Source organism: Simochromis diagramma, unplaced genomic scaffold (assembly GCF_900408965.1).
Source record: "Simochromis diagramma unplaced genomic scaffold, fSimDia1.1 OVJJ01000538.1, whole genome shotgun sequence".
In the NCBI taxonomy this organism is placed as follows: Eukaryota; Metazoa; Chordata; class Actinopteri; order Cichliformes; family Cichlidae; genus Simochromis; species Simochromis diagramma.
Genome location: NW_024387363.1, coordinates 1 through 24,544, shown reverse-complemented (window position 1 = coordinate 24,544; position 24,544 = coordinate 1). Strand labels below are relative to the sequence as shown.

The 24,544-nt window shown below is 38.7% G+C and overlaps 2 protein-coding genes across 2 annotated transcripts; one reads left to right on the top strand and one right to left on the bottom strand.

The window, feature by feature from the left end:
- Positions 1-8,503: 8,503 nt before the first annotated feature.
- Positions 8,504-13,270, bottom strand: LOC120718804 (STARD3 N-terminal-like protein). The gene is made up of 8 exons (XM_040007513.1): positions 13,255-13,270; positions 12,368-12,462; positions 12,158-12,235; positions 11,770-11,823; positions 11,104-11,221; positions 10,450-10,545; positions 9,472-9,539; positions 8,504-9,392 (listed from the first exon to the last, which is right to left on the bottom strand). Exons 1-7 carry the CDS (start codon positions 13,268-13,270, stop codon positions 9,475-9,477), a joined length of 522 nt encoding a protein of 173 aa, XP_039863447.1. The 3' UTR covers positions 8,504-9,392; positions 9,472-9,474.
- A 6,567-nt stretch (positions 13,271-19,837) lies between these two features.
- LOC120718798 (peroxisomal and mitochondrial division factor 1-like) lies at positions 19,838-20,954 on the top strand. The gene has a single exon (XM_040007507.1). The coding sequence runs from the start codon at positions 19,909-19,911 to the stop codon at positions 20,806-20,808; it is 900 nt and encodes a 299-aa protein (XP_039863441.1). The 5' UTR covers positions 19,838-19,908; the 3' UTR covers positions 20,809-20,954.
- Positions 20,955-24,544: the final 3,590 nt, after the last annotated feature.

Genomic DNA, 24,544 nt, shown 5'->3' with positions numbered 1-24,544 from the left:
GGGAACAACTGACTCCACTAAATCAAACCTATGTTCAAATGAGATTATGATCATTAAATAGTAACAAATATTTAAATTTAGCAACAACAAATGCAGATCGGTCCACAGTGTTTACAAAACAAACAAACAAACATTATTGTGTAGTTTTTCCTGTGTACACAGTCACAGTGGAGTTTAAATGCAAACTTTCAAGTTTAATTCAAGGTTTTAGTAAAATTTTGCCTGAACTGTTTAGTAATTTTTCACAAAGTGTCCATGTCAGTAATTCATTCAAATGTATTTTGGTCTTAAACTGATCCAGTAAATGTAACTTTTTCTCACCTACGTAATCGAGTATTTTAGTTGTTTAACTGTCATTATAACTAAACTGAACATCCAAAGCTTTTCTCACTGCAGTTTTGTTGTGCAGTTATAGCAGAACTTTGAATCATCCACAGTTTTATAGAACTGTCTGTTGAATTGTTGTTTTGTTTGGTGCAATGATTGCTTTTATTTAAACATTGATGAGAATTTGATATATTTGATTATTTATTACTGGTGCAAAGAATTCATTTCTTCATGGTGCAAATATATAGTAGACTCAGGAGTTTAACTCAGTTTTCTTGGCCTTTGTTTATCGTTCATTTAAAATCTTAATGGGTAAAGATCATCATAATTACATATGAAATTATATGTACAAATTATATGTTCCATTACACTATTAACAGCACAGATTATACAGCAAACATCAGATTCATGGATGGAGCCAGAGGCTAAATGACTGTTCAGTCCTCTTTAGGAAACGATCTTCATATGACGACAAACACGACAACAATCAGCTGTCAAACTGTACAAGAAGTTCACAGTAATGTAAAAGAAGTTATATCACTTTATTTTTAAATGTACGCACTCAGGGTCAGGACTGAAGACACTGATCGAGAAAATACTCTAAATATAAATATTCACCTAAACATTCAAAATGATTCAATTGCATGAAAAGAAATATGAACTCTCTACAATACTGGCTTCTGATTGGTTGAAAAAGCAGGTGCTGAACGTCAGAAGAGCTAAAGCTGCAAAACTGTGTAAACCCAGAGTGGATGCTGCCCTCTGACCTTTCAGAAGTACGATCTTTTTATGAAGACACAGAGGCAGAGTTATTATTCATCACTTTAAAGATGATATTCGTTACATGTTCTTCACTCGTTGTCTAGTAAAGTCCAGAGAATGAGACACATGATTTCAAAACATACAGCTGCATGTTAGAGATCACAGAGTTCTTCAGTCTTATGAGAACTCATGGAGACTAAATGTCAGACACATCAACAGTAAATGTCGTTCCTCCCCCCGTGAGTTTGTGTCCTCCACACTTGTTTACACAAACATCTGAGGTTTGAACAGTGTGCAAAACCACATGTTACAAAGCTGCTGAGCTACTGAATACTGGAATATTTCATTCAATATCACCATCTGACCAAAGGACAAACACAGAGAGGATTAGAGCGCCAAACTTTGTTTCAAACTGTTTCAGATTTTAGAGTCAAAAAGCAGAATTTCTACCTGGACAAAGAAATCAAAGCAGGAGCAAAACAAGCTTTTTACATTTATTCAAAGGCATTATGTGAATGTACTCTGAGCCACAGCCTCCTAAAGTAAAGACATTTGATCATCTAAACCAGACAGAGTCATGTTTTCAGCAGTGTCTGTATCCTCCATATAGACCATGCCATGGTCCACCTAGGGTGACCAGGTGTCTGACTTTATGTGGGACTACACAGCGCTCAGTCCTTGTTTGCCTGTGCCACACACACATTGAGCCAATGTCCAGTTTTTTTATTGACTCTAGTTTCTGTCGATCGGTAGGCCCACAAAAAAACCCTGTACAGGAAGTAGATTTCATCTCTCTGATAAAAGGAGTTCTAATCCCTGATCCTATGAGTCTGACCCAGTAGATAATATTGATATGATCATATTTATGCCTTTGTTGTTTCACAAAGGGTTAAAAACATTCACAGGTTGGACTGTGGTTCTCCTTTTAGCGTCTCTGCTGGAATTTTAACTGTGAACCTCTTAGATCCAAACTTCTGAACTGCTCATCTCACAGAGGACAAAAGGGAAGAACCCCGAATCTCTTCTTCACCTCACTTTTATACCTGCTCACCCTTTCTCCCCCCTTCCCTCAGTGGACGCCACATCTTCACACTTGGGCCAATCAGGTTGTTGACATTTGATCATCTGATGTGCACCCACACCTCATCTCTCTCTCTCTCTCTGATTTACAAGATTTAACACAAAGTTTAAACTTTAAAATCTCTTCATTACATTTTCTTTGTTATTCTTAACACAGAAAATTCACATTCAAAAACTTAACACAGAATAAAACAGAGTAGCCAGTAGTGGGACATGGTTCCAGCAACTCTGATGGTGACGGCCCGTTTGAAGCTGAAGCTCCGGCACGTGTGTCAAAAAATCAACACACTGCTTCAGAAACGCTGTGCTGAGGCTTGGTTTGACTGAACAGAGTCACGTGATCAATGACGTCTGAAGCTTCATTCAGCACGTCACTGCTTCAGTACCTGATTCAATGATTTATAAGGAGTTGAACCATTGGTGGGATTTGTGCCGTGTTTTGGTGGTTTTGTGAGAGCGAATCAGTGTGTGACATAATTATAGACATGGAGCCAGGAAGAGAGGACGCTCTGCCTGTTCCTGAATAAAAACCAGTTCATCAGCATTTCTGCTCCCAGGTCTAAAATGTACATAAGAAATATGATGTACACATAATTATAATGATATAACTTATAGTATATTATATATAAACGTACCAGTCTGCTGGTTAATTACATAATCAGGTGGAGGCAGTGACCTCACAGCACAATACTCACAACTATTATAATATTGTGCTTTACATTGTTATATTTAGTGTATTTTTTATTACTAACAAACTACAAGAAGTCACAAGCAGCAGGAGAACACACCATGGCACATGTTTACACAAGAACGTTTTATTCATCTAAATTATTTATTATTAAAATCGACATAACAGAATTTTTTCACGCAAAACAAATACATGTTCAAAGCACCATATCAGCCCGATATCAGACACAACTGTCACGTGACATTAAAGAGAAGCTGTCAGTTCATCTCTGCAGAGTGGGCAATCATAATGAAGCAGTTCATTACAAGCTGTAGATTCAAGCTGCGCTTCATAGTTTTGTCCACCAGATGTCACCAAACAGGACTGTGTTGAAAAGCTTCGAGTAATGAACCGTTTTTCAATCCAAGCTTCAGAAAGCTTCATTTGGACATCAGAGGCCGTCTGATGTTAACTGGCAGCCCTTTATAGACTGCTGCTACTTTACCCTGAAGCCAAACCACTATCTGGGGTTACATACTGAACTAAGCTACACACACATTTCACACACAATCAAGAGAAATCACAGGTAAGACAATCGTATCCAAAATTCTTGTCTGCAAGCAAAATACAAAAACATAAGAACAAGCAAAATATAAGAACGGGTAAATCTGAGGATTATAAACAAACATTCAATAAAACATAACAAACTTTTGTATGAGTTAAATATCAATATTAAAACCACCCATGTGTGTTTATATGGTTAAGTAATGAAGACGACCTTCATTATACCCTCACACACACACACACACACACACACACACACACACACACACACACACACACACACACACACTGTGTGAAGCTTTGAGAAATGAACGTTTTGTGAACCACTTGGCTGGAAGACTCAACTGCTTCTAGGTGCACATGGAGTAAAGACAGGAAAGGCACTCACACGAGCTAGCTGCTTACCCTAACCATCAAAAATGAACGCCTAACCCTGACCCTTACCCTAAACCTAACCATAACCTAATTGTAACCCTGACACTAAAACCAAATTTTGAGTCTCAAAAATGCCTTCAAACATGTGGGGACTGGGATTTTGGTCCTTGTGAGGCCTGTTTGTCCCCACGAGTATAGAAAACTACCAAGTTTTGGTCCCAGCGAAGATGTTAATACCAGCTCTGGTAAAAAGCAGCTCTGATATTTAATGCTGAGCATTCAAACTGGGCAAACTTTAAAATGAGATGCCTGACCATCACTCCTGAACCCCAGAAAGTTTACACTCATTTAAAGCCACCTGTTTCATTTGCTGCACGGTTTGAGCTCCAGCAGGTGAAGGACAATTTTTAAACCGTTTTCTGGCGTTTAACCTCTTTCACCAAACTAATAAAAACGTAATAAAAGCAGCTGTTTAAGCAGTAAGACTTCAGACAGATACCAACAGGTCGACTTGGGCTGTATTTTTATGCATTCATCAAAGATTCAGTAAAAGGACTCGATGTTACAATCCCTGACAATGCATTGCTTTAAATGGAGAAAATCTTGAGTGATGGCTGTTATGAGGAAAAGCAGCCCAGAAACTTGACCAGCGGCACACATCGTTGTGTGCCTAAACTTTCATTCTTTTACCCAAGCTAATCTGCCCTTTTTCCTTGGTTAGATTTAAAGAATTTAAAATTCAAAATAGTTAAACTCAAAGGTTTGAGCAAGTCTAGGCATACCTGTAAAAAGAGAACAGTTATTCATACGTTTACGTTATACCTGCATTATTGACACAGTATTGTCACTTCATTTTAATCGTCAATACACGGTTATCATGAAACTCATAACAGCCAACAAACAATCGATCAGTCGACCCTTGTTTTTGTTTACAGTTACTGCATTAATATTATTATTATTATTATTATCATTATTATTATTGTTTTACACGTGCTTCCTATTTTGTTCCCCTCAGAGAGTCGCGGTGCATCTTGTGCAGCAATAGAATAAAAAACAAAATTCAAGCTGGAATATTTCAAGATGAGGCGCGTGCTGGAGCTGATGACTGACTGGTGAGCTTTAAGGGTTCAGTGATGTTAAAAAAGATTCTTGTTTTAATTAAAGTGATTATCATGGTTGAACAGGTTAGAGCTCATGTCTGATGCAATAACATGTTTCTGTAATGTTAGAGTGACTTTTGAGGTGATAAAATTAAGGACAGGTGCACAATAATCGCACACAAGAAACGTCGTTGGGACAAAAAAAAAATCGCACCACTTCTCAGTAAATGGAAGGAAAACTTGACGCACAATTCCAGTAGAGAAAGTAGAGTAGAATCAAATTTCAGCACATCATTCCATTTTCATGTACAGCGAGAACAACTAATACAAATCTCACCGTGTCCGTCTGTGTCGTGTTAGAGATGCTCGTCCATCCGTTTAACATTTAACAACCAGAACATCTGCTGCTGCGGTTTAGCTGCAGGCGGCGCTGTTTCACGTCTCAAACGACACTGGGGGGATGAACTGCTGACACCAGTATTTCTTGATGGCTGGCTTTTTTTTCCCTTTTTGATACCACACAAAAAGAAAATGGGAAGTTTTTGTTTAACAGGAGGAAAAGGTGTGTTTATTGGGAACTATTTTTCATGGCGGATTAGTCAACCTGTTACTTTTGGGGCAGCACAGTGATGCATGTGGGAGTGGGTCTGTGTTCATGGTAATAAAGGAACATTTCAGTCGTCTTTGGACAGCGGTGCAGTGCTGTTAGGAGGAAGTTTGTGGCTTTCTGGGTGTCGTACAGCTTAATAAACCTTGTAATGAGGCACACAGGAAGCCTCCTAATCACACACCTGGACCACCTGATGCACTGATAGATATACTGTAATCTTTATAATGAAGCTGAAAGCTTTTTAAGGGGTTCAAAGGTCCAGAAATTCTCACTTCTCATTTTAGCCGCACATAACCAGCCGTGCAGGGGGTGTCAGTATTTCATCCTCCGGCTTCAGGATTTTACCACATCGAGTCGTTTACCTCCGTGTGTTGCTTCATATGTGGCATCATTTCCAGACTGTGACTACAGACAAAGACTGAATCGTTACGAGCTCCTTCAGGCAGATGTAGGTTTTACCTTCTTCTTCTTCTTCTTCTTTTTTAAAGAAAAAAAACAATCAGTATTGTATTTATTTCCAAACAGTGTTTTTGAATGACTGAACGATCGCACTGATGAGAGGCAACATGTAGATTTGTGGATGCACTGTTTACAGATGCCTTGGTTACTTGACTTCTGTCAATAAAAATGTGAAGAAAAAATTAATAAAAGAGAATTACAGAAACTGCTGCTTTGTGTTTCTTCTTCTGTCTGCAGTCGTTTATCTGCCGCGTTCCCTCCAGCTGGTTTATCTTAACAGGAGTTGAAACACAGAAGAATAACAATTAAAAGCAACCCATTGAGCACATGTGGTTTTATACATTTCTTATATGTTAGATTTCTGTGGTTTGCAGTTCTTTAGATGTTATTCTGGGTTCTTTTGTGACCTGGATGAGTCACTGGTAGCTTCTTGGAAAGTTCACCTCTCCGTTGTTCACTGGAGCCCCAAAGCCTTACAAACATCTGCAGACTAATAGATGCCAATAACTTTGTAATTTTTCTCATAAGTGTTCTTGAGCGTCTTTACATCGTGGTGTGATGATTGTTTTTCTGAGCTTTTAGCCTGCTTCACTTTGACAGACAGGTTCTGTTTGAGTCATTTCTGGATTTCTAACGAAATCATCATTTATAAAACACTTTTTTACTTACTTGGGTTATTTTTTATCTAATATTGAAATTAGTTTGATCTTAAAATACAGGCCAAATTAAAGAGAAATGGAAACTAGAACTAAATATTATTATCACTGATAATGTATGGGAAGAGATGTGTAAAACAAGGGAACAAGTAGTCAATTATGGAGAGTTTGACTGGAAATTTAAAATTTAGATTTTTTAATACACCTCTTGTTATCTCCTCATATTGTAAGGAACCCAATGCAGAACTATGTTGGAGAAAATGTGGGGGAATAGGAGATGATTCACATATCTTTTGGGACTGTCCAATAATTCAAGGTTTCTGGATAAGAATCAAAGAAGAAACAGAGAAAATCCTACAAGTAAATCCTGCACTGAACCCACCATATTTCTCTTGGGAGTTATACCTAGAGAGAGGTACACCATAGATGAAAAATATATACTGATAGCTAAGAAAAGGATAACTGTGAAATGGAAACAAACAAACTCACCATCCATAACTCAATGGAAACAGAGACTGAAAAGAGTTCATACAATGGAAAGAATGACAGCAAGCCTGCAACTGAAGGTGGAGATCTTCCACCAGAGATGGATGTGTGGCCAGATACTTGGGTGAATGAACACGAACTTTGGAACATTGTAATATAAAGCTATAAATCTCCCCTACGACATATCATTATATTAATCGTGGTCTGTTTTTTTCCTCTCTCTCTGTTAAATGGTCTTATGTCAGAGAATGTTAATATGTTGCTTGTTTGGTTATTGCCACAAAAATTACTAAATAAAAAGCCCCCCCCCCCAAAAAAAAAATTAGTTTGATCTTATTTAATGAATAAAAAATACATTAAATTAAATAAAGGTTGAGCTGTATTTATGGATGCAGCTTGCTTAGCAACAAAAAACAAACTACAATTTAATCTAATCTAAACCCAAACTGAGATAAAAATAAAACATTTCAAGACTTTGAACTTGGAAAACTAAACTAAAAATAGGGGGTAAATCTTTATTTTTAGTGATCTCTCTGCTGATTTTCATAAATGTTCCCTCTGACATTTGGCCTCCATATAACAATAATAATTTAAAAGCCTAAAAGTAACTGAAACTACTAAAAACTACACTGAAAGAAGAAAATTCACTCTGGAGACTAACTGACACTGAGTTTTGGGCGACCGTGGCTCAGGGGGTTGGAAATCGCATCTGTAACCGGAAGGTCGCCGGTTCGATCCCTGGGTTCTCTGTCCTGGTCGTTGTGTCCTTGGGCAAGGCACTTTACCCTACTTGCCTACTGGTGTTGGCCAGAGGGGCCGATGGCGCGATATGGCAGCCTCGCTTCTGTCAGTCTGCCCCAGGGCAGCTGTGACTACAACTGTAGCTTGCCTCCACCAGTGTGTGAGAGTGACTGAATAGTGGTATTGTAAAGCGCTTTGGGTGCCTTGAAAAGCGCTATATAAATCCAATCCATTATTATTATTATTAAAAAGTCAAAATGGGATGAAAAATAAAAACTAGAAAATTCAAAACTAATAACTCGAGTAAAAGGTCACCTCCATCTTTTATCTACAGTCCATGTATTCAGTAGCATGTCTTCTTTAAAAATAAGGCTTAATCTTTATTTAATTCAATAAATGTAATTAATACATTACATACATTAATACAATTAAAATAAAAGTCCCCCATTCAGAGTCTGTTCACCTTAATTAAGACTAGTAATTAGGTTTAAGAAAAAATAGAGATGAAAAAGGTTTTTTAAAGGAATATTTTTTTAATAAACAGCTGACATTACCTGAAACAAACTGATATTTTCACATTTTATTTATTCATAAGGCTAATTTATGTCTAAGTTCTTATTCTGTTGATCTCTTTAAGGTCGACATTTGACATAAACAATTAAACAAAACCACATAACCTTTAACATTTTAATGATTCTGTTATACAGACGGGCTTTTCTTTAAAAAAGAAAAAAAAGAATAAACATCCACTGAGCTTGCAAAGCATGCATGAAGATATGTACATTTGCATTAGAACGTTTCCCCGCCCGTCACAGCAGCTTTCGAGAGCAGCGTCCCTTCTGTTCAGTGCACTAAACCCAAATCTCCGAGTGTACATGCTGCACGTTTATGGCTCGTTTTCTTTAACACACAATCCTTCACTCTCGTTTCAAAACAAACAGTATCGTTCACATCTCTATATGTTACCTTAATATTCTTTCATGCACATTTTTAAGACATTGAAGTAATCATAAACATCTCTAAGAGTTTGACTTTCTCTTTCTGCTACAGTCTGGTCTGCAGGCTCAATACTGGCTGAACAATCCTTTCTGTGGCATCCATGAGCTTATTTTCCTTTGCAGTGACTCAACCGAAGCATAAGAAAATGATCACAGAATTATAAGTAAACATTATGCTGGAAATAAGACATTAACACTCTGTTTTTTAATTGAAAGTGTAAATATATATTTTTAAGTTTTAAAATGAATGTAATGTTTTGAATGATGGATGGATACTGATAAGGATGTAATGATTTATTTCTGATAAATCTCTTGTAAGGTCTCGAGTTCCTTAAAGGTGGAGAAACAAAACTCATACAGTAACCAGAGTTCATGACACTGAAACTTTTAAGTGGCACTTTCCCGGTCGCGGTGTACGTGCAGAAGGCTGATATCAGAACGTGAGCTGCATTTGTGGATATGAACAAATACAAACTAAAATGGCTGAAGGTGTAAGGCAGAAGTTTTCCCCTCAGTAGCACAACGCTGGAGGACCCAAAAATCCCTCCATGTTCAGGATCGGAGATCCTGTGGAGAAAAAAACAGCACATCAGACTAATACTGTGGATACGAATCCTGACTGACGTCTGTCATTACGTATTCTTACCTGTTAAGTCACTTGTGTAATGAGCCCTTTTTCAGGTTCGTGTTTATCATCCAGCTCCTCGTCAGAGTCTGAACACGAAAGGGAAATCGGTCAGCGTTTTTATAGAAACACCACAGAAAATGTAGGATGATAAAAGAACGGTGGAGCCAGGATTTTAACTGCCAACCTTCAGATTAGAAGACGACCCCTCTGAACCCGGACGGCTCAGGTATTCATGCCAACTACATGTATTATCCTTAAAGACATTAATGGCATCTACAACTGCTTAATAGCAGATGATGCCCTTCGCTCTTATTTTGAAAATCCAGCCACTGATAACCAGCCTGACAATTCCCGTCTTGTCAGGTTTCATCATTTTTAAATTGTCTTGTTTATTGACCTGTGTGAAACAACTGAGGCGCGCTTGTCTTAATCGTCTGCAGGAGGCTGCAGGTTCAAAGCAGCTGCAGGAGGCTGGTGTGAGAATAAACCTTCACTTTTAATTCTTCACATTTTACAGAAACGGGAATTATTTTTGTATTTTGTGTTATCGACTGCAGCTCTGCTTCTGCTCTGGAGAGTGTCTGTGTCTGCAAAGGATGGGCCCACCCATTGTAGGGAAGGCTCACTGCAGAGGCAGCTGAGTAATTGAATTATTTTCTAAGCAATAAGATGTCTGCAGATGAAAAAGCTCCTTTCACTGTGCAGTGAAACAAATACTGAAGGAGCTACGCCACTCATTTCTGGGTGTGAAGTGCAAAGCTGGAAATCTAAAAACTCTAATAATAATAATAATAATAATAATAATAATAATAATAATAATAATAATAATAATGACAATAAAATGAACTGTATATCTTCATATTTTGTGTCTGTGCGCTCATTTAAATGGGAATGAAGAGTCAGAATCATCAGACTGAGCAGTCTGAAGGAGCGACAGCTGAAGCGAGTGTGTCGGGTGTGTTTGGGTTTGTCTGATGTCAGTGGGAGGAAACAGACCTGCCAAAGACTCTGGCGGAGAGTAGAACTGCCCATCAGATAAAGGACCTGGACCCAGGAGAGGAGCCCTACTTGTATCTATGATGGACTGATGTCCTGAAACACAGAAGGATGAAGGAAGCAGGAATAACTGCATCAGCAGGACATCAATGAGGTTAAAATAACATAACAGTGGTGAAATAACTTTCATTTATCAGGTGAGTAAACACATTTGCAGATTGTGTTCATAGCATATAATTATTAATAATTACCTGTGAAATAGCAACAGGAAGCTGATGCATTACACTTTTTACTCTAACATTATAATAAATAATTATAATATTAACTTCTTATCCCATGATCATATATTTTAAATAAAGCAACTGAATAAAATTACTCAGTATGTAGCTTTGAATGTTCACCAGCAGGTGGCAGTGTTTCACCAGAGCGCCTGCTGCTGTTCTTTATCGTTTTCTTGTTTCTTTTTCATTCTCCACTCAGAGGCTCTTGAGTCATAGTACTTGTTTTTTCACATTCTTTTGCTAACTTAAAGGAAGGTTTTAAAAGGAGCCTGTAAGGTAAACGATCTGTTGACAGAGATCACAGCAGTGACAGCAGCAGTACTGCAACAGTAATGAAGGTGCCTTTTTTATTATTAGCTCAATTGAGACTCACTGTTTTCGTCTTCGATCTCCTGAGGCAGGACCTTGAAGTCGAGCAGCCACGTTTCTATCCAGGCCAGAACGAAGGAGATGATGGGCAGCAGGTACCCAAAGGCCCCCTGACTCAGCAGCTACACAAGAAACACACACGTCCCAATATGAATACGTAATTCTACACAAAGCATACAAAATCTGACCATTTAAAATTTAGAAGCTGCAAAAACAAATATTTATTATTGTTAAGCAGCAGCAATTACAGGTTTTCCTGTACAGGAAGTTTGCTTCACTTCCTTAAATCCTCATACATGTTTGCATCGCCATCGGGGAATATGGAGCAAAGACTGCAGAGGAAAATTAACTCCAACAACAAACTGTCCTCTAAGAGGTTTTTGTGTGTGGACATTGACACCAATACTAAAATAAATAAAGATATTATTAGAAGTAAAAAACTAAAGTCAGTGCAACATTTTTGTTACAAACAATGAAAATATTAGATGTTGTCAGGTTTCTTAGATCAAAGCTTTAAGTACCACCCTGTTTTCTGAGGTGCTGTTAAGGTGTGTGTGTGTGTGTGTGTGTGTGTGTGTGTGTGTGTGTGTGTGTGTGTGTGTGTGTGTGTGTGTGTGTGTGTGTACACCCAGGAGTGCAGACAGTTAGGAATTGTAAAGCTTTTTCTTACCTTCGAAAAAATGACTTTAGCAATCAGGAAAGCACAGCTGACTGCAGTGGTGATCTGCACAAAGACAGAAAACATCAGAAATGCTCATGCTGTTATTTTTGCTAATATTTTAAACAGAACCCCTTTTACCTGAAAACATCCTCATGTTAATGGTCTTTAACTCTCTAAATATACTGAATATAATGAAGTGAAATGGAAAATCACAGAATCAGCCTGTAACAAACACTGATGCCCCCTGATGACATATTTAATGCACAGAAACAAGAATTAGTGCATCCTCCTGCCAGACACTTCACTGTGCACCCAACAATGTGAGCTCTTGCTGGGCAGCGCCCTCTGCTGGCGCAATTACAGAAGCACTGTTGTGGCGTACAGCCTTAAAACCTACCGCGATGGCCCACCAGTGACGAAGCTTGCAGACAGCGTAGGCCAGGATGAGGACGGCAAACCTGAAAACTGCCAGCAGCTGAGGGAGGAAGGTGAAGGTGGCACAGAAGGAGGAGGGAAACAAAAAGGAAGGAAAAAATAGTGAAAAAAAACCCTCACATAAAATAAATGATATAAAGTTGATCATTTAAAGCAAAAGAAAGAACCTTACAAAGATGTCGAAGAAGGAGGCGTGGTAGTCGTAGTGCAGGACTTCTTGTTCCAGCCGATTCTGAATGCCGCCGTTCACCTGACAAACACAAACAGCTCATCATGACAAATACTCTGAATGTTAAAGTTAACCCTGACACAACTGAGGCTAAAATGACCTGAGTGAGGCAAATTTCAAATTCAAATTCAAATTTTTATTTGTCACGTACACAGTCATACACAGTACGATATGCAGTGAAATGCTTAGACAACTGCTCGTGACCTAAAGAAAAAAAAAGGAAAAGGCTATGAATAAGATAGGAAATAAATATGAAAAATTAAAAAGTGTAAATTTAACTAGGAAGGAATAAAATATAAAAAATTAAGGTTAAAAATGAAATAACTGTACAACAAAATACACAATACACAGTATAGAACTATATTCAGTTATATTCTTTGTTACTAGAGGAATATTTTATGTAAGTTTATTCCATCTAAAATAACAATCATAAGTTTTAATACAACACAAAAACATGAGAAGTCGTAGGATTCAATTAAACATTTGGGGTTAGGGCTGTGCGATGACCAAAATCTCATATCCTCATGTAAGACATTTCTCATCCTGATAACGATGTACACGACAAAAAAGGGCTTTTTATGTAAACTCTATGAATCTTGAGTGAATGATGAAGAACAAACCATAACGAGGGGCAGGGCTACTACACTGCATTGTGTCCATCAGGTAAAAAAAAGAAAGAAATCTGTTGGCTAATCTACACCATATCAATAACAGCTTCCTTAAGGTTTTAAAATGCACTGCAGCTGCATTTTAAAACACATCTACAAGCAATGCCAAAGAAACACACAGGTATGAGTACAGAGGTACTATGAAGGTAGCTCACTTCTTACTGGAGTATATCACCATAGTGACTTAAACTGTAGAGCAAACCTGCTTCAGAGCAGGTTGTGTTTGAGATTACGGATCAACAAGTATGAAATCACCACTTAGCTACCAATCAGTTCTCTGGAAAACTGCTTTACAACAAGTACCTGAAAGATCCCTTTGGACTGCTGTGCCATGGATAGTGGGAGGATCTTTCCATTGATGAGCATCAGTAGTCTAATCAGTTTACATTCTTAAATTCAACTTCATTCTTTGACTTTTCCCATTTGTCTGCAGAACAATTTCACAACATTTTGAATTCCTCTATAAACATTAATCTTGTTTTTTTCCTTTGTCTGCAACGCTTGTCCCTAGCATGTCCTCGTCCATGAAAGCATTTAATCTTATCTGAGCAATTCCTCTTGGTCTCCTGTATCACTGCTCATCATTCGACATGCTTTTCCCAGTATATCCACGCCCATTTTTGTATTTATGCTTGTATTTTCTCCCAGACTGGTAAACATCAACAGAGCTCAGCAAAGAACTTTTAGTTCCTATTTCAACTTTATTAATACAAGTGTTTAACCTTTTCATGTTTATAGTTTTATCTTTCTTTGTAAAGTCAGCTGTTCTGCTGCTCTGTATGTGATTGGTCAGATGCCCCCAACGCCACCCCTTTCATGTAAACAGGCTAGTAGCTAAAATGGGAAACCCTGGTTTACCTTATAGAGTTGATAACTAGCATCATGTGATCACTTAGTCTGATTGACAATGTTGGGATAAGTTAATCAAGATAACAGAAAGATTTCTTGAGTATGATGAACAATGAATTTAACTCCTAAATGTGACTTCCTAACACAGAATGTGATGACGTCATACGCTTTGTACTTTGATGTGTGGTGATTGGAAGTGTCTGTGTGGTGCAGCCTGGACAGACCAGACCAGCTGCACCACACAGACACTTCAAACCTCACCCGAGGACAAAAAGCACAAGAACAACAAGAAAAAAAAGAAAGAAAACAAACCTTAGAAACATGCAGGGTTACAGGAGAAGCCAGTGGTGCAGAGGTGAGCCTGTGCGAGTCTGAATTTAACTCCTATTTATGACTTCCTACCAAAGAATGATGATGGAAGAAGTTTGATTTATTTATTACGCATTCGTTTTATGGGTCTGTTCCACTTAAGGTCAGATTGGCGTCTATGAACCAAAATGAGTTTCACACCAAGACTAAACTCGTGTCATGGTTTGCATTATGCAGTGGTTACAGTGGTGACACTTATTAGACTCTGAAGTCTGTGCACCAGTTTTTCAGGGTCCTATAGGTGCAAATGTTGCGACCACTGTAAATGTGACACCATCACAGAAAAATTGTATCAAATCAGAAGAAGAAAGAGAACTCTAATATGATGGCTGCACACCAGCTGGATCATTATAACAACATCACATCACATGAGTAACTTCAACATGACGAGACTTCAAGGACTCCAACAATGTTCATACAGTGAGGATAAATAATGTTTTTTATTATTTATTATAAAAAGGACACAATATAGATATATAAAATGCAGCCAGAACTCCAATAACTAACATGTCCGTTATTTTGACACGTTGGTTTATATATAATTTCTTTTTCTCTCTTAGCTTTTCAGCTCCACATTTTTGCCATTTCTTCCACACTCAACTCTTTTCTACAAGCTGAGCACACAGTGAAGGTAGGGGAGGGCTGGTGGCATTAAGAGATTTGATTGGGCAATCTAGGGGCCAGTTAGTTCTTTCCTTTGGTGAAAGTTGGGCTCTTCAATTCAGCATGGTACAACTCCAAAGATTCTGCAACATCAAACCCACCGTCTGCTAATATTACATCCAGTTACAAGATGAGCTTCCCGACCCCCTGAACTACGGATGCCCTACATGACTGTTAGGACAACTTATGTATTGCAAGTATGCAGTACTAAGAATAACTTGATGTTTCTGACGTTGCATTATGAATTGTTTATCCACTGACAAACATTTCAAGTTCTACTAAATTAAAAAACAATTTGTGGTAACCTGATTAGGATTCAAAAAGAATAATTAACAACACTTCTTGTAATGGTGTTAAAATCAGCCCAGCTTTTATTTTCATATGCAAAAAGTAAAAGCAAATCAGCCAACATACTGGACACATAATTGTCAATTATACTGTCACCATTGTTACTGGTATTGAAAGCTTATTGATAATTTGTCCAAGTAAGGAATGCCCTCTCACAAATGTCATGTGACAACCTCATTGGCTTACGGAACTGTGATGTCACACACATTTAGAATCTTACCACCACTGTGATCCTTCGATCCTTTGATCCTAAAACCTATAAATAGGGGTGAGATGCAAGAACTTTTAGTCCGTTATTCGCAGCATTTATGTTTGCAGCATTCAAACGAACGTTCGCCAGAGAAGCCCTTTTTGGATCCTTTTCAGAGTCACTGTTAACAGATTCCAACATGTCTCCAAGAAAGCAGAAAAAAAGAGAAAACGTAAAGCCCAGCGCTCCTCTTTGCAATCGAGAAGACGATACTCAACTGCAGAAGATGTGCTTGGAAGAAATGCATGAGGAAAATCTCATGAACAATCACAATACGCGACACCCGCCCCAGCCAGAGTACACCAATTACATCTGGGAAAGTTTTTTTAAACAACGAACGGAGATTATCTTACTGAGAGAGCACTGTGAGAGAAGGACCGCTGAAGCAGATAAACTGTTCAGACAGCTTCTCGATAAGGAAGATATTATAAAGGAGAAAGAAATGGAACTCCTAGACATGCGGGGAAGGATCTTTGAGCTCCAAGCAAAGCTCAATAAAGTACAAGAAAAACCAACAGAAGAAATCCTCCAACAGAAGAAAAACGAGAAAGAGAGGGAAAAAAAGATTCAGGAGCTGCAAGTAAAGCTGGATGAAGCTCTGCAAAAAAATCAAGAACTCCTCCAAGAGAAGAAACAACTGGTCATAAAACTCCAAGGCACTGAGATAAATGAAAAAGTGCTGAAAGGAAGGGTTGAGTTTCTTCGAAAGAAAGCGCAACAGACCATGAAAAAGGAAGATATGGATTGCAAGCTTCAGGACAGCGAGAAACACAAGGAAGCCTTGCAAATAAAGCTTGATGAAGCGCTGCGAAAAAATCAAGAACTCCTCCAAGAAAAAGAACAAATGGACATAAAGCAGCGCAAACTGCAAGGCATGGAGGGAAAGTACAAAGCACTGCAGGCGAAGCTTGATAAAACACTGAACAAAAATAAAGAGTTGCTTCAAGAAAACAAGCAACTAGAAATTAAACAGAAAGAAACGGACTCCAAGCTTGAAGGCGTGGAGGAAAAATACACCGCGCTGAAAATAAAGCTTGATAAAACAGTGCAAAGAAATAAGGATTTCCTACAAGACAAAGAACAATGGGAAATAAAGCAGAAAGAAGATAAACAAATTCTCCAGGACTTTGAGAGGAAAAACCAACAACTGCAAGACCGTTATAACAAACTGAACTCCAAAACAACTGAGCTGGAGGGGGAAAAGAAAAAAGTGCAAAAACAATGCTCAGAGATGCAGAGTAAGCTCAGTGACATGCTGAGAAAAAACACAGAACTGGAGAAACTTTCCAACAACTTGAAGTGCAAAAACACTGAGGTGCAGATGTTAAAGCAGCAAGTAGAGAAAACAACCAAAGACCTGCAGTGTACACTTCAAGAACTCGAGAGAAGTCAGCAGCTACAAGACGCACACAACAAATTACAACACAGTTATACAGAGATGCACGAGGCAAAGCTTATGCAGGAGGCCAAATGTAAAGAACTGAAAGAAAGGCTCGAAGAAAAAACAAGCCAAATTAGAAGAAGTGGAGACAACATGCAGGAAACTTGAGAAGGAAAACACACAAACAATTGATGAGTTACGAACCCTCATCCTAGAGAAAAGAGTGCTCGTGGAAAAGATCACGGAGAAGAAGAAAAAACGCTTCCGCTTCTTCTGGAGAAAGAGCACTCCTGCTTTTTCTACTTTTTCTACTTTTCCTTCTGCTGATGTCACCCCGTCTTTCTCCTCCACCGTTGCATCGTAATTTTCACCTTAACTCCTAACACCTGCCCCATCCCCCCCTCTCTCTCTTTCACCCTCACCCCCCAACCAGTCCCGACAGTTGACTGGCCCCTCTAGAGCCTGGTTCTGTCATAGGTTTCTTCCTTTAAAGGGAGTTGTTCCTATCCACTGTCGCACCCAGTGCTTGCTCAGAGGGCATAGTTGGGGTTCTCTCTCCTCTCTTTCCTCCTTTCTATCCCTTTCCTTTACCCTCTTCTTTACCCCCCACCCCTCCCCCCTTTTCTATTCCCCCGCTTTTCTATTTCCTTAATAATTTAATAATAAACACAATTGGCTACATTTTAAATGTGTCTGATCAACGTCTTGATTCAAGAATGAATTGTCTTTCTCACAGAGTCATGTGTATTTTGTGTTTTCCTCGGGCTGGTGATCCCCGCGGTCGTTCAGCCCCGGAGTCCAGAGTTTTAGTGTTTTAATCACATTTAGTGTTACATTTTAGATCACCACAATAGGATATCCATAATTTAGGATTCAGGCATTTGTTTTAGTTCAATATCGTAATCATTCTATGACTGAGTAGTTTACAGAACCTTCAGTCTGCAGCAATAACTTCTGTTGGAGCTATTTGTTCTTATTTTTTATTATTTTGAAATTAGTTAAAGTTTGTTGTTAGTTTACTTATATTTTCGGGTGTATTTACAAGTTTATTTGTAGGTTAATATTTGTTTCAATGTTTTGTTTGTTTGATGTTACCTTGTTAAATTAGTCAGTAAAAGCTGTAGGGCCATTTTGTTTCTATAAATAAAGAGACTGGTATAGGACCAGCATGCACTGGGGGTGAGCCTATGGTTTTTTACTAGAGCAGGAGAAGCAGCAGGACGTAACTAAAAATGGATCTTGTTATTGCTTGCCAAACTGGATAAAATAAACCATAAAAACGCAACTTTAAAGTTTGGACAGTGGACTTCTGTTGCCTGCGTACGAAATATTATCTCAGTGCAGCAGTGGCTTGTGGACTTTTAATTGTGGGATGTTTGGTTTGTCAAACAAAAGGAATTGCCACTACAAAAAGTAAAAAACATTTTTGCCATTTCTTCCACACTCAACTCTTTTCTACAAGCTGAGCACACAGTGAAGGTAGGGGAGGGCTGGTGGCATTAAGAGATTTGATTGGGCAATCTAGGGGCCAGTTAGTTCTTTCCTTTGGTGAAAGTTGGGCTCTTCAATTCAGCATGGTACAACTCCATAGATTCTGCAACATCAAACCTTCTGTCTGCTAATATTACATCCAGTTACAAGATGAGCTTCCCGACCCCCTGAACTACGGATGCCCTACATGACTGTTAGGACAACTTATGTATTGCAAGTATGCAGTACTAAGAATAACTTGATGTTTCTGACTTTGCATTATGAATTGTTTACCCACTGACAAACATTTCAAGTTCTACTAAATTAAAAAACAATTTGTGGTAACCTGATTAGGATTCAAAAAGAATAATTAACAACACTTCTTGTAATGGTGTTAAAATCAGCCCAGCTTTTATTTTCATATGCAAAAAGTAAAAGAAAATCAGCCAACATACTGGACACATATAATTGTCAATTATACTGTCACCATTGTTACTGGTATTGAAAGCTTATTGATAATTTGTCCAAGTAAAGAATGCCCTCTCACAAATGTCATGTGACAACCTCATTGGCTTACGGAACTGTGATGTCACACACATTTAGAATCTTACCACCACTGTGATCCTTCGATCCTTTGATCCTAAAACCCTTAAATAGGGGTGAGACGCAAGAACTTTTAGTCCGTTATTCGCAGCATTTATGTTTGCAGCATTCAAACGAACGTTCGCCAGAGAAGCCCTTTTTGGATCCTTTTCAGAGTCACTGTTAACAGATTCCAACATGTCTCCAAGAAAGCAGAAAAAAAGAGAAAACGTAAAGCCCAGCGCTCCTCTTTGCAATCGAAAAGACGATACTCAACTGCAGAAGATGTGCTCGGAAGAAATGCATGAGGAAAATCTCATGAACAATCACAATACGCGACACCCGCCCCAGCCAGAGTACACCAATTACATCTGGGAAAGTTTTTTTAAACAACGATCGGAGATTATCTCACTGAGAGAGCACTGTGAGAGAAGGACCGCTGAAGCAGATAAACTGTTCAGACAGCTTCTCGATAAGGAAGATATTATAAAGGAGAAAGAAATGGAACTCCTAGACATGCGGGGAAGGATCTTTGAGCTCCAAGCAAAGCTCAATAAAGTACAAGAAAAACCAACAGAAGAAATCCTCCAACAGAAGAAAAACGAGAAAGAGAGGGAAAAAAAGATTCAGGAGCTGCAAGTAAAGCTGGATGAAGCTCTGCAAAAAAATCAAGAACTCCTCCAAGAGAAGAAACAACTGGTCATAAAACTCCAAGGCACTGAGATAAATGAAAAAGTGCTGAAAGGAAGGGTTGAGTTTCTTCGAAAGAAAGCGCAACAGACCATGAAAAAGGAAGATATGGATTGCAAGCTTCAGGACAGCGAGAAAACACAAGGAAGCCTTGCAAATAAAGCTTGATGAAGCTCTGCAAAAAAATCAAGAACTCCTCCAAGAAAAAGAACAAATGGACATAAAGCAGCGCAAACTGCAAGGCATGGAGGGAAAGTACAAAGCACTGCAGGCGAAGCTTGATAAAACACTGAACAAAAATAAAGAGTTGCTTCAAGAAAACAAGCAACTAGAAATTAAACAGAAAGAAACGGACTCCAAGCTTGAAGGCGTGGAGGAAAAATACACCGCGCTGAAAATAAAGCTTGATAAAACAGTGCAAAGAAATAAGGATTTCCTACAAGACAAAGAACAATGGGAAATAAAGCAGAAAGAAGATAAACAAATTCTCCAGGACTTTGAGAGGAAAAACCAACAACTGCAAGACCGTTATAACAAACTGAACTCCAAAACAACTGAGCTGGAGGGGGAAAAGAAAAAAGTGCAAAAACAATGCTCAGAGATGCAGAGTAAGCTCAGTGACATGCTGAGAAAAAACACAGAACTGGAGAAACTTTCCAACAACTTGAAGTGCAAAAACACTGAGGTGCAGATGTTAAAGCAGCAAGTAGAGAAAACAACCAAAGACCTGCAGTGTACACTTCAAGAACTCGAGAGAAGTCAGCAGCTACAAGACGCACACAACAAATTACAACACAGTTATACAGAGATGCACGAGGCAAAGCTTATGCAGGAGGCCAAATGTAAAGAACTGAAAGAAAGGCTCGAAGAAAAACAAGCCAAATTAGAAGAAGTGGAGACAACATGCAGGAAACTTGAGAAGGAAAACACACAAACAATTGATGAGTTACGAACCCTCATCCTAGAGAAAAAAGTGCTCGTGGAAAAGATCACGGAGAAGAAGAAAAAACGCTTCCGCTTCTTCTGGAGAAAGAGCACTCCTGCTTTTTCTACTTTTTCTACTTTTCCTTCTGCTGATGTCACCCCGTCTTTCTCCTCCACCGTTGCATCGTAATTTTCACCTTAACTCCTAACACCTGCCCCATCCCCCCCTCTCTCTCTTTCACCCTCACCCCCCAACCAGTCCCGACAGTTGACTGGCCCCTCTAGAGCCTGGTTCTGTCATAGGTTTCTTCCTTTAAAGGGAGTTGTTCCTATCCACTGTCGCACCCCAGTGCTTGCTCAGAGGGCATAGTTGGGGTTTCTCTCTCCTCTCTTTCCTCCTTTCTATCCCTTTCCTTTACCCTCTTCTTTACCCCCCCCCCCTCCCCCCTTTTCTATTCCCCCCCTTTTCTATTTCCTTAATAATTTAATAATAAACACAATTGGCTACATTTTAAATGTGTCTGATCAACGTCTTCATTCAAGAATGAATTGTCTTTCTCACGGAGTCATGTGTATTTTGTGTTTTCCTCGGGCTGGTGATCCCCGCGGTCGTTCAGCCCCGGAGTCCAGAGTTTTAGTGTTTTAATCACATTTAGTGTTACATTTTAGATCACCACAATAGGATATCCATAATTTAGGATTCAGGCATTTGTTTTAGTTCAATATCGTAATCATTCTATGACTGAGTAGTTTACAGAACCTTCAGTCTGCAGCAATAACTTCTGTTGGAGCTATTTGTTCTTATTTTTTATTATTTTGAAATTAGTTAAAGTTTGTTGTTAGTTTCCTTATATTTTCGGGTGTATTTACAAGTTTATTTGTAGGTTAATATTTGTTTCAATGTTTTGTTTGTTTGATGTTACCTTGTTAAATTAGTCAGTAAAAGCTGTAGGGCCATTTTGTTTCTATAAATAAAGAGACTGGTATAGGACCAGCATGCACTGGGGTGAGCCTATGGTTTTTTACTAGAGCAGGAGAAGCAGCAGGACGTAACTAAAAATGGATCTTGTTATTGCTTGCCAAACTGGATAAATAAACCATAAAAACGCAACTTTAAAGTTTGGACAGTGGACTTCTGTTGCCTGCGTACGAAATATTATCTCAGTGCAGCAGTGGCTTGTGGACTTTTAATTGTGGGATGTTTGGTTTGTCAAACAAAAGGAATTGCCACTACAAAAAGTAAAAAACCTGCCCGTGGACAAAGGAATAATCCTTCATTAATGGATATGTTGGATATATGGATTTCAAGGATCACCGTCGAACTCGAATAAAAGTTACTGGATCGTCTGTAAGTACTCCAGACGGATTTGATGTTGAGGCCTGGATCAACATGTCACTCGTTCATCAAAGCTGGTGAGTGACAATATTGTTTAAGCCGTAAAGGAAAACGGTGAAGCTATGGAGTTTAAAGACATTATTTCACTACAAAGACTGATGAACTGAGTTTTGATGTACTAAATTTGTGCATAATAGGATCACTAATTGAAACATGCCAACGCCCTCTGTGGAAATGTTTGTTCAGTGCAATCATGTTTGCGCTTTATGCTATGGATTCTCAGTGTGCTGTGCATCTTTATAATGTTTGAAATAATCCAAGAGGACAATAAAAATGTCGGATATTAAGAGTAAACAAGAGAGTAAACAAGAGGATGACACTCAGATGCAAGCAGAGAAAAGAAGCATCAAATTTACGCCAAAAGGTTTGGATTTGTATATAAAGACATGCCAAGAAAAGCGGACTTCAATGTGTAAGCAAGCATCTAAGTACATGGGGAAAATCTCTGCTTTAATGACCTCACATGAGAACGTTAAGGAAGTGTCTTCGGAATTTGGGAAGTTTATTAAATGCTATCAAGATGCAAACGCTTTGCAAGAATCCTTTTTAAGTTTTGCCACTGCCAGAAGATGAAGTGAAAGGCAAAGCGCACATTTTCAGTCTAAGGTGACAGCATTCTCTCTTTTTATGGACAAAGTAAAGGTTTGGTTGCAGGAAGCAGGCGAGCCGTATACTGAACAAAGCAATACTGCTCTTAATGATCAAGCTGTTGAAAGTTTGGATGAAATAAATCCTGAGTGTCTCTAATATCTCAAGTGTAAAGCCACCTTCGAAAACATTGTCACAGCAAAGTCGAATTTCATCAACATCTTCCGCACGCATTAAAGCTGCGGCTGACAAGGCAGCGCTCATGGAGCGACTCGCTGCATTAAAGAAAACATTCTATTGAAGCGCAAGAGGAAAAACTGAGAAAAGAAAAGGAGAAATTATCCTTGGAAACAGAGTTGGCAGCAACTAAGGCAAAGCTTCGTTGTCTTAAAAATAAACTCAGCTTGTAGCTCTGAGCGTTCTGATGGAATGAACTCTTATTTTGAAAGAGGGCACGTACAAGAAGCGCCTTGTGCTGATACATTTGTTCCGGAAGAAAGAGATTACTCTGGTACAAATTCTGCATCTGAATCACAAGTAATCGTACCTAGACAAAGTCAAAACCAACATCAGGTGGATGAGGTGATGGTAAAAGTTGATGATTCAGCTCAAGTGACGCAGCAAAAACAGCCTCAGTCTCCTACTTTGACTGAGAATTGCACGAAGGAGATTGTCAATATTATGCAAAAACAAAATGACATCACTACTTTGCTTGTAAAACAAAACTTATCTTCTGTCCTTCCAGCTAGAAACATCCCTATGTTTGATGGAGACCCTTTACAGTACAGATCATTTATGAATGCCTTTGAAAATGGAGTGGAAGCTAAAACTGATAACTGGAGCGACTGTTTGCATTTTTTAGAGCAGTTCACTAGGGGGCAGCCTAAAGACTTGGTGCATAGTTGTCAGCATTTACCTCCTGAGCAGGGCTATTCCACAGCCAAATATCTTCTTGAAGAACATTTTGGGAACGGAAATAAAATTGCCTCTGCATATATGGAGAGGATTGTGAGTTGGCACCTATTAAAAGTGAGGATGTGAAAGGTCTACAGTCATTCTCTCTTTTTCTTCAAGGATGTTCGAATCTAACACAGCAAGTTGTTTATATGAAGGAGTTGGATTTGCCCTCAAATATGAGAATGATTGTTATCAAACTTCCATACAAATTGAGGGGAAAATGGAGAGTTGCTGCCTATGAACTGCAGGAACAAAATGGTCACAGAGCAGTGTTCACTGACCTGGTTGCCTTCATAATAAAACAGGTGAAAGTAGCATAAGATCCAGTGTTTGGCAACATCCAAGACTCACAATCTGGAAGCAGCTTTAAAGTTTCAAGTTCCACCAAGCAAAGAAAAAAGGGAAGTAGTTTTGCCACTAATGTCAGTACGGTTCCAGGAGTCAAAACTCAATCAACTGGAAGCAGAAACAAATTCCACTGTTCTGCATAGTTGTTTGTTTTGTTCACACAGCAATCATTTACTAGGAATTGTAAGCAGTTTAAAGCTAAAATGCATCGGATAAGTTGACTTTTATCAAGGAAAGGGGAATTTGTTTTGGTTGTTTAAAAGTTGGTCACATAAGCAAAGACTGTAGGAGTCGTTTGAGACACAGCAGCTGAGCAAATGATCATTTCATGCTGAAGACATCCTCAGACAGAATTAAACACATACATAACACAGCCTGGTGCCAATAACACAGCTAATGACACTGCTGTATCACTGGCTTTACTGATTAAAGACCATATCTGAAGGAAATCTTTGAACACAACAGAAAGTGACCTTTTAAACCTGCGACACTGATGCTGCATTCAAGGACCATTACAAACATCTGAAAGGACTTAAGAACATGAAGAAAATGTGACTTGTTTCTCTGTAATGAAGCTGTTTTAGTGAAGAAAGTGAAAGGTCACAGAGCGACTGCTGAATCTTCTGCTCTAAACATG

Excerpts from the sequence above, each read along its gene's own strand:
- LOC120718804 (XM_040007513.1), bottom strand. Across the intron at positions 11,824-12,157 it reads GTCACTGGTGGGCCATCGCG|ATCACCACTGCAGTCAGCTG; the intron begins GTAGGTTTTAAG and ends GTCTTTGTGCAG. Across the intron at positions 10,546-11,103 it reads GGAGATCGAAGACGAAAACA|GACATCAGTCCATCATAGAT; the intron begins GTGAGTCTCAAT and ends TCTGTGTTTCAG.
- LOC120718798 (XM_040007507.1), top strand. The coding sequence starts at position 19,909 with ATGGACATAAAGCAGCGCAAACTGCAAGGCATGGAGGGAAAGTACAAA.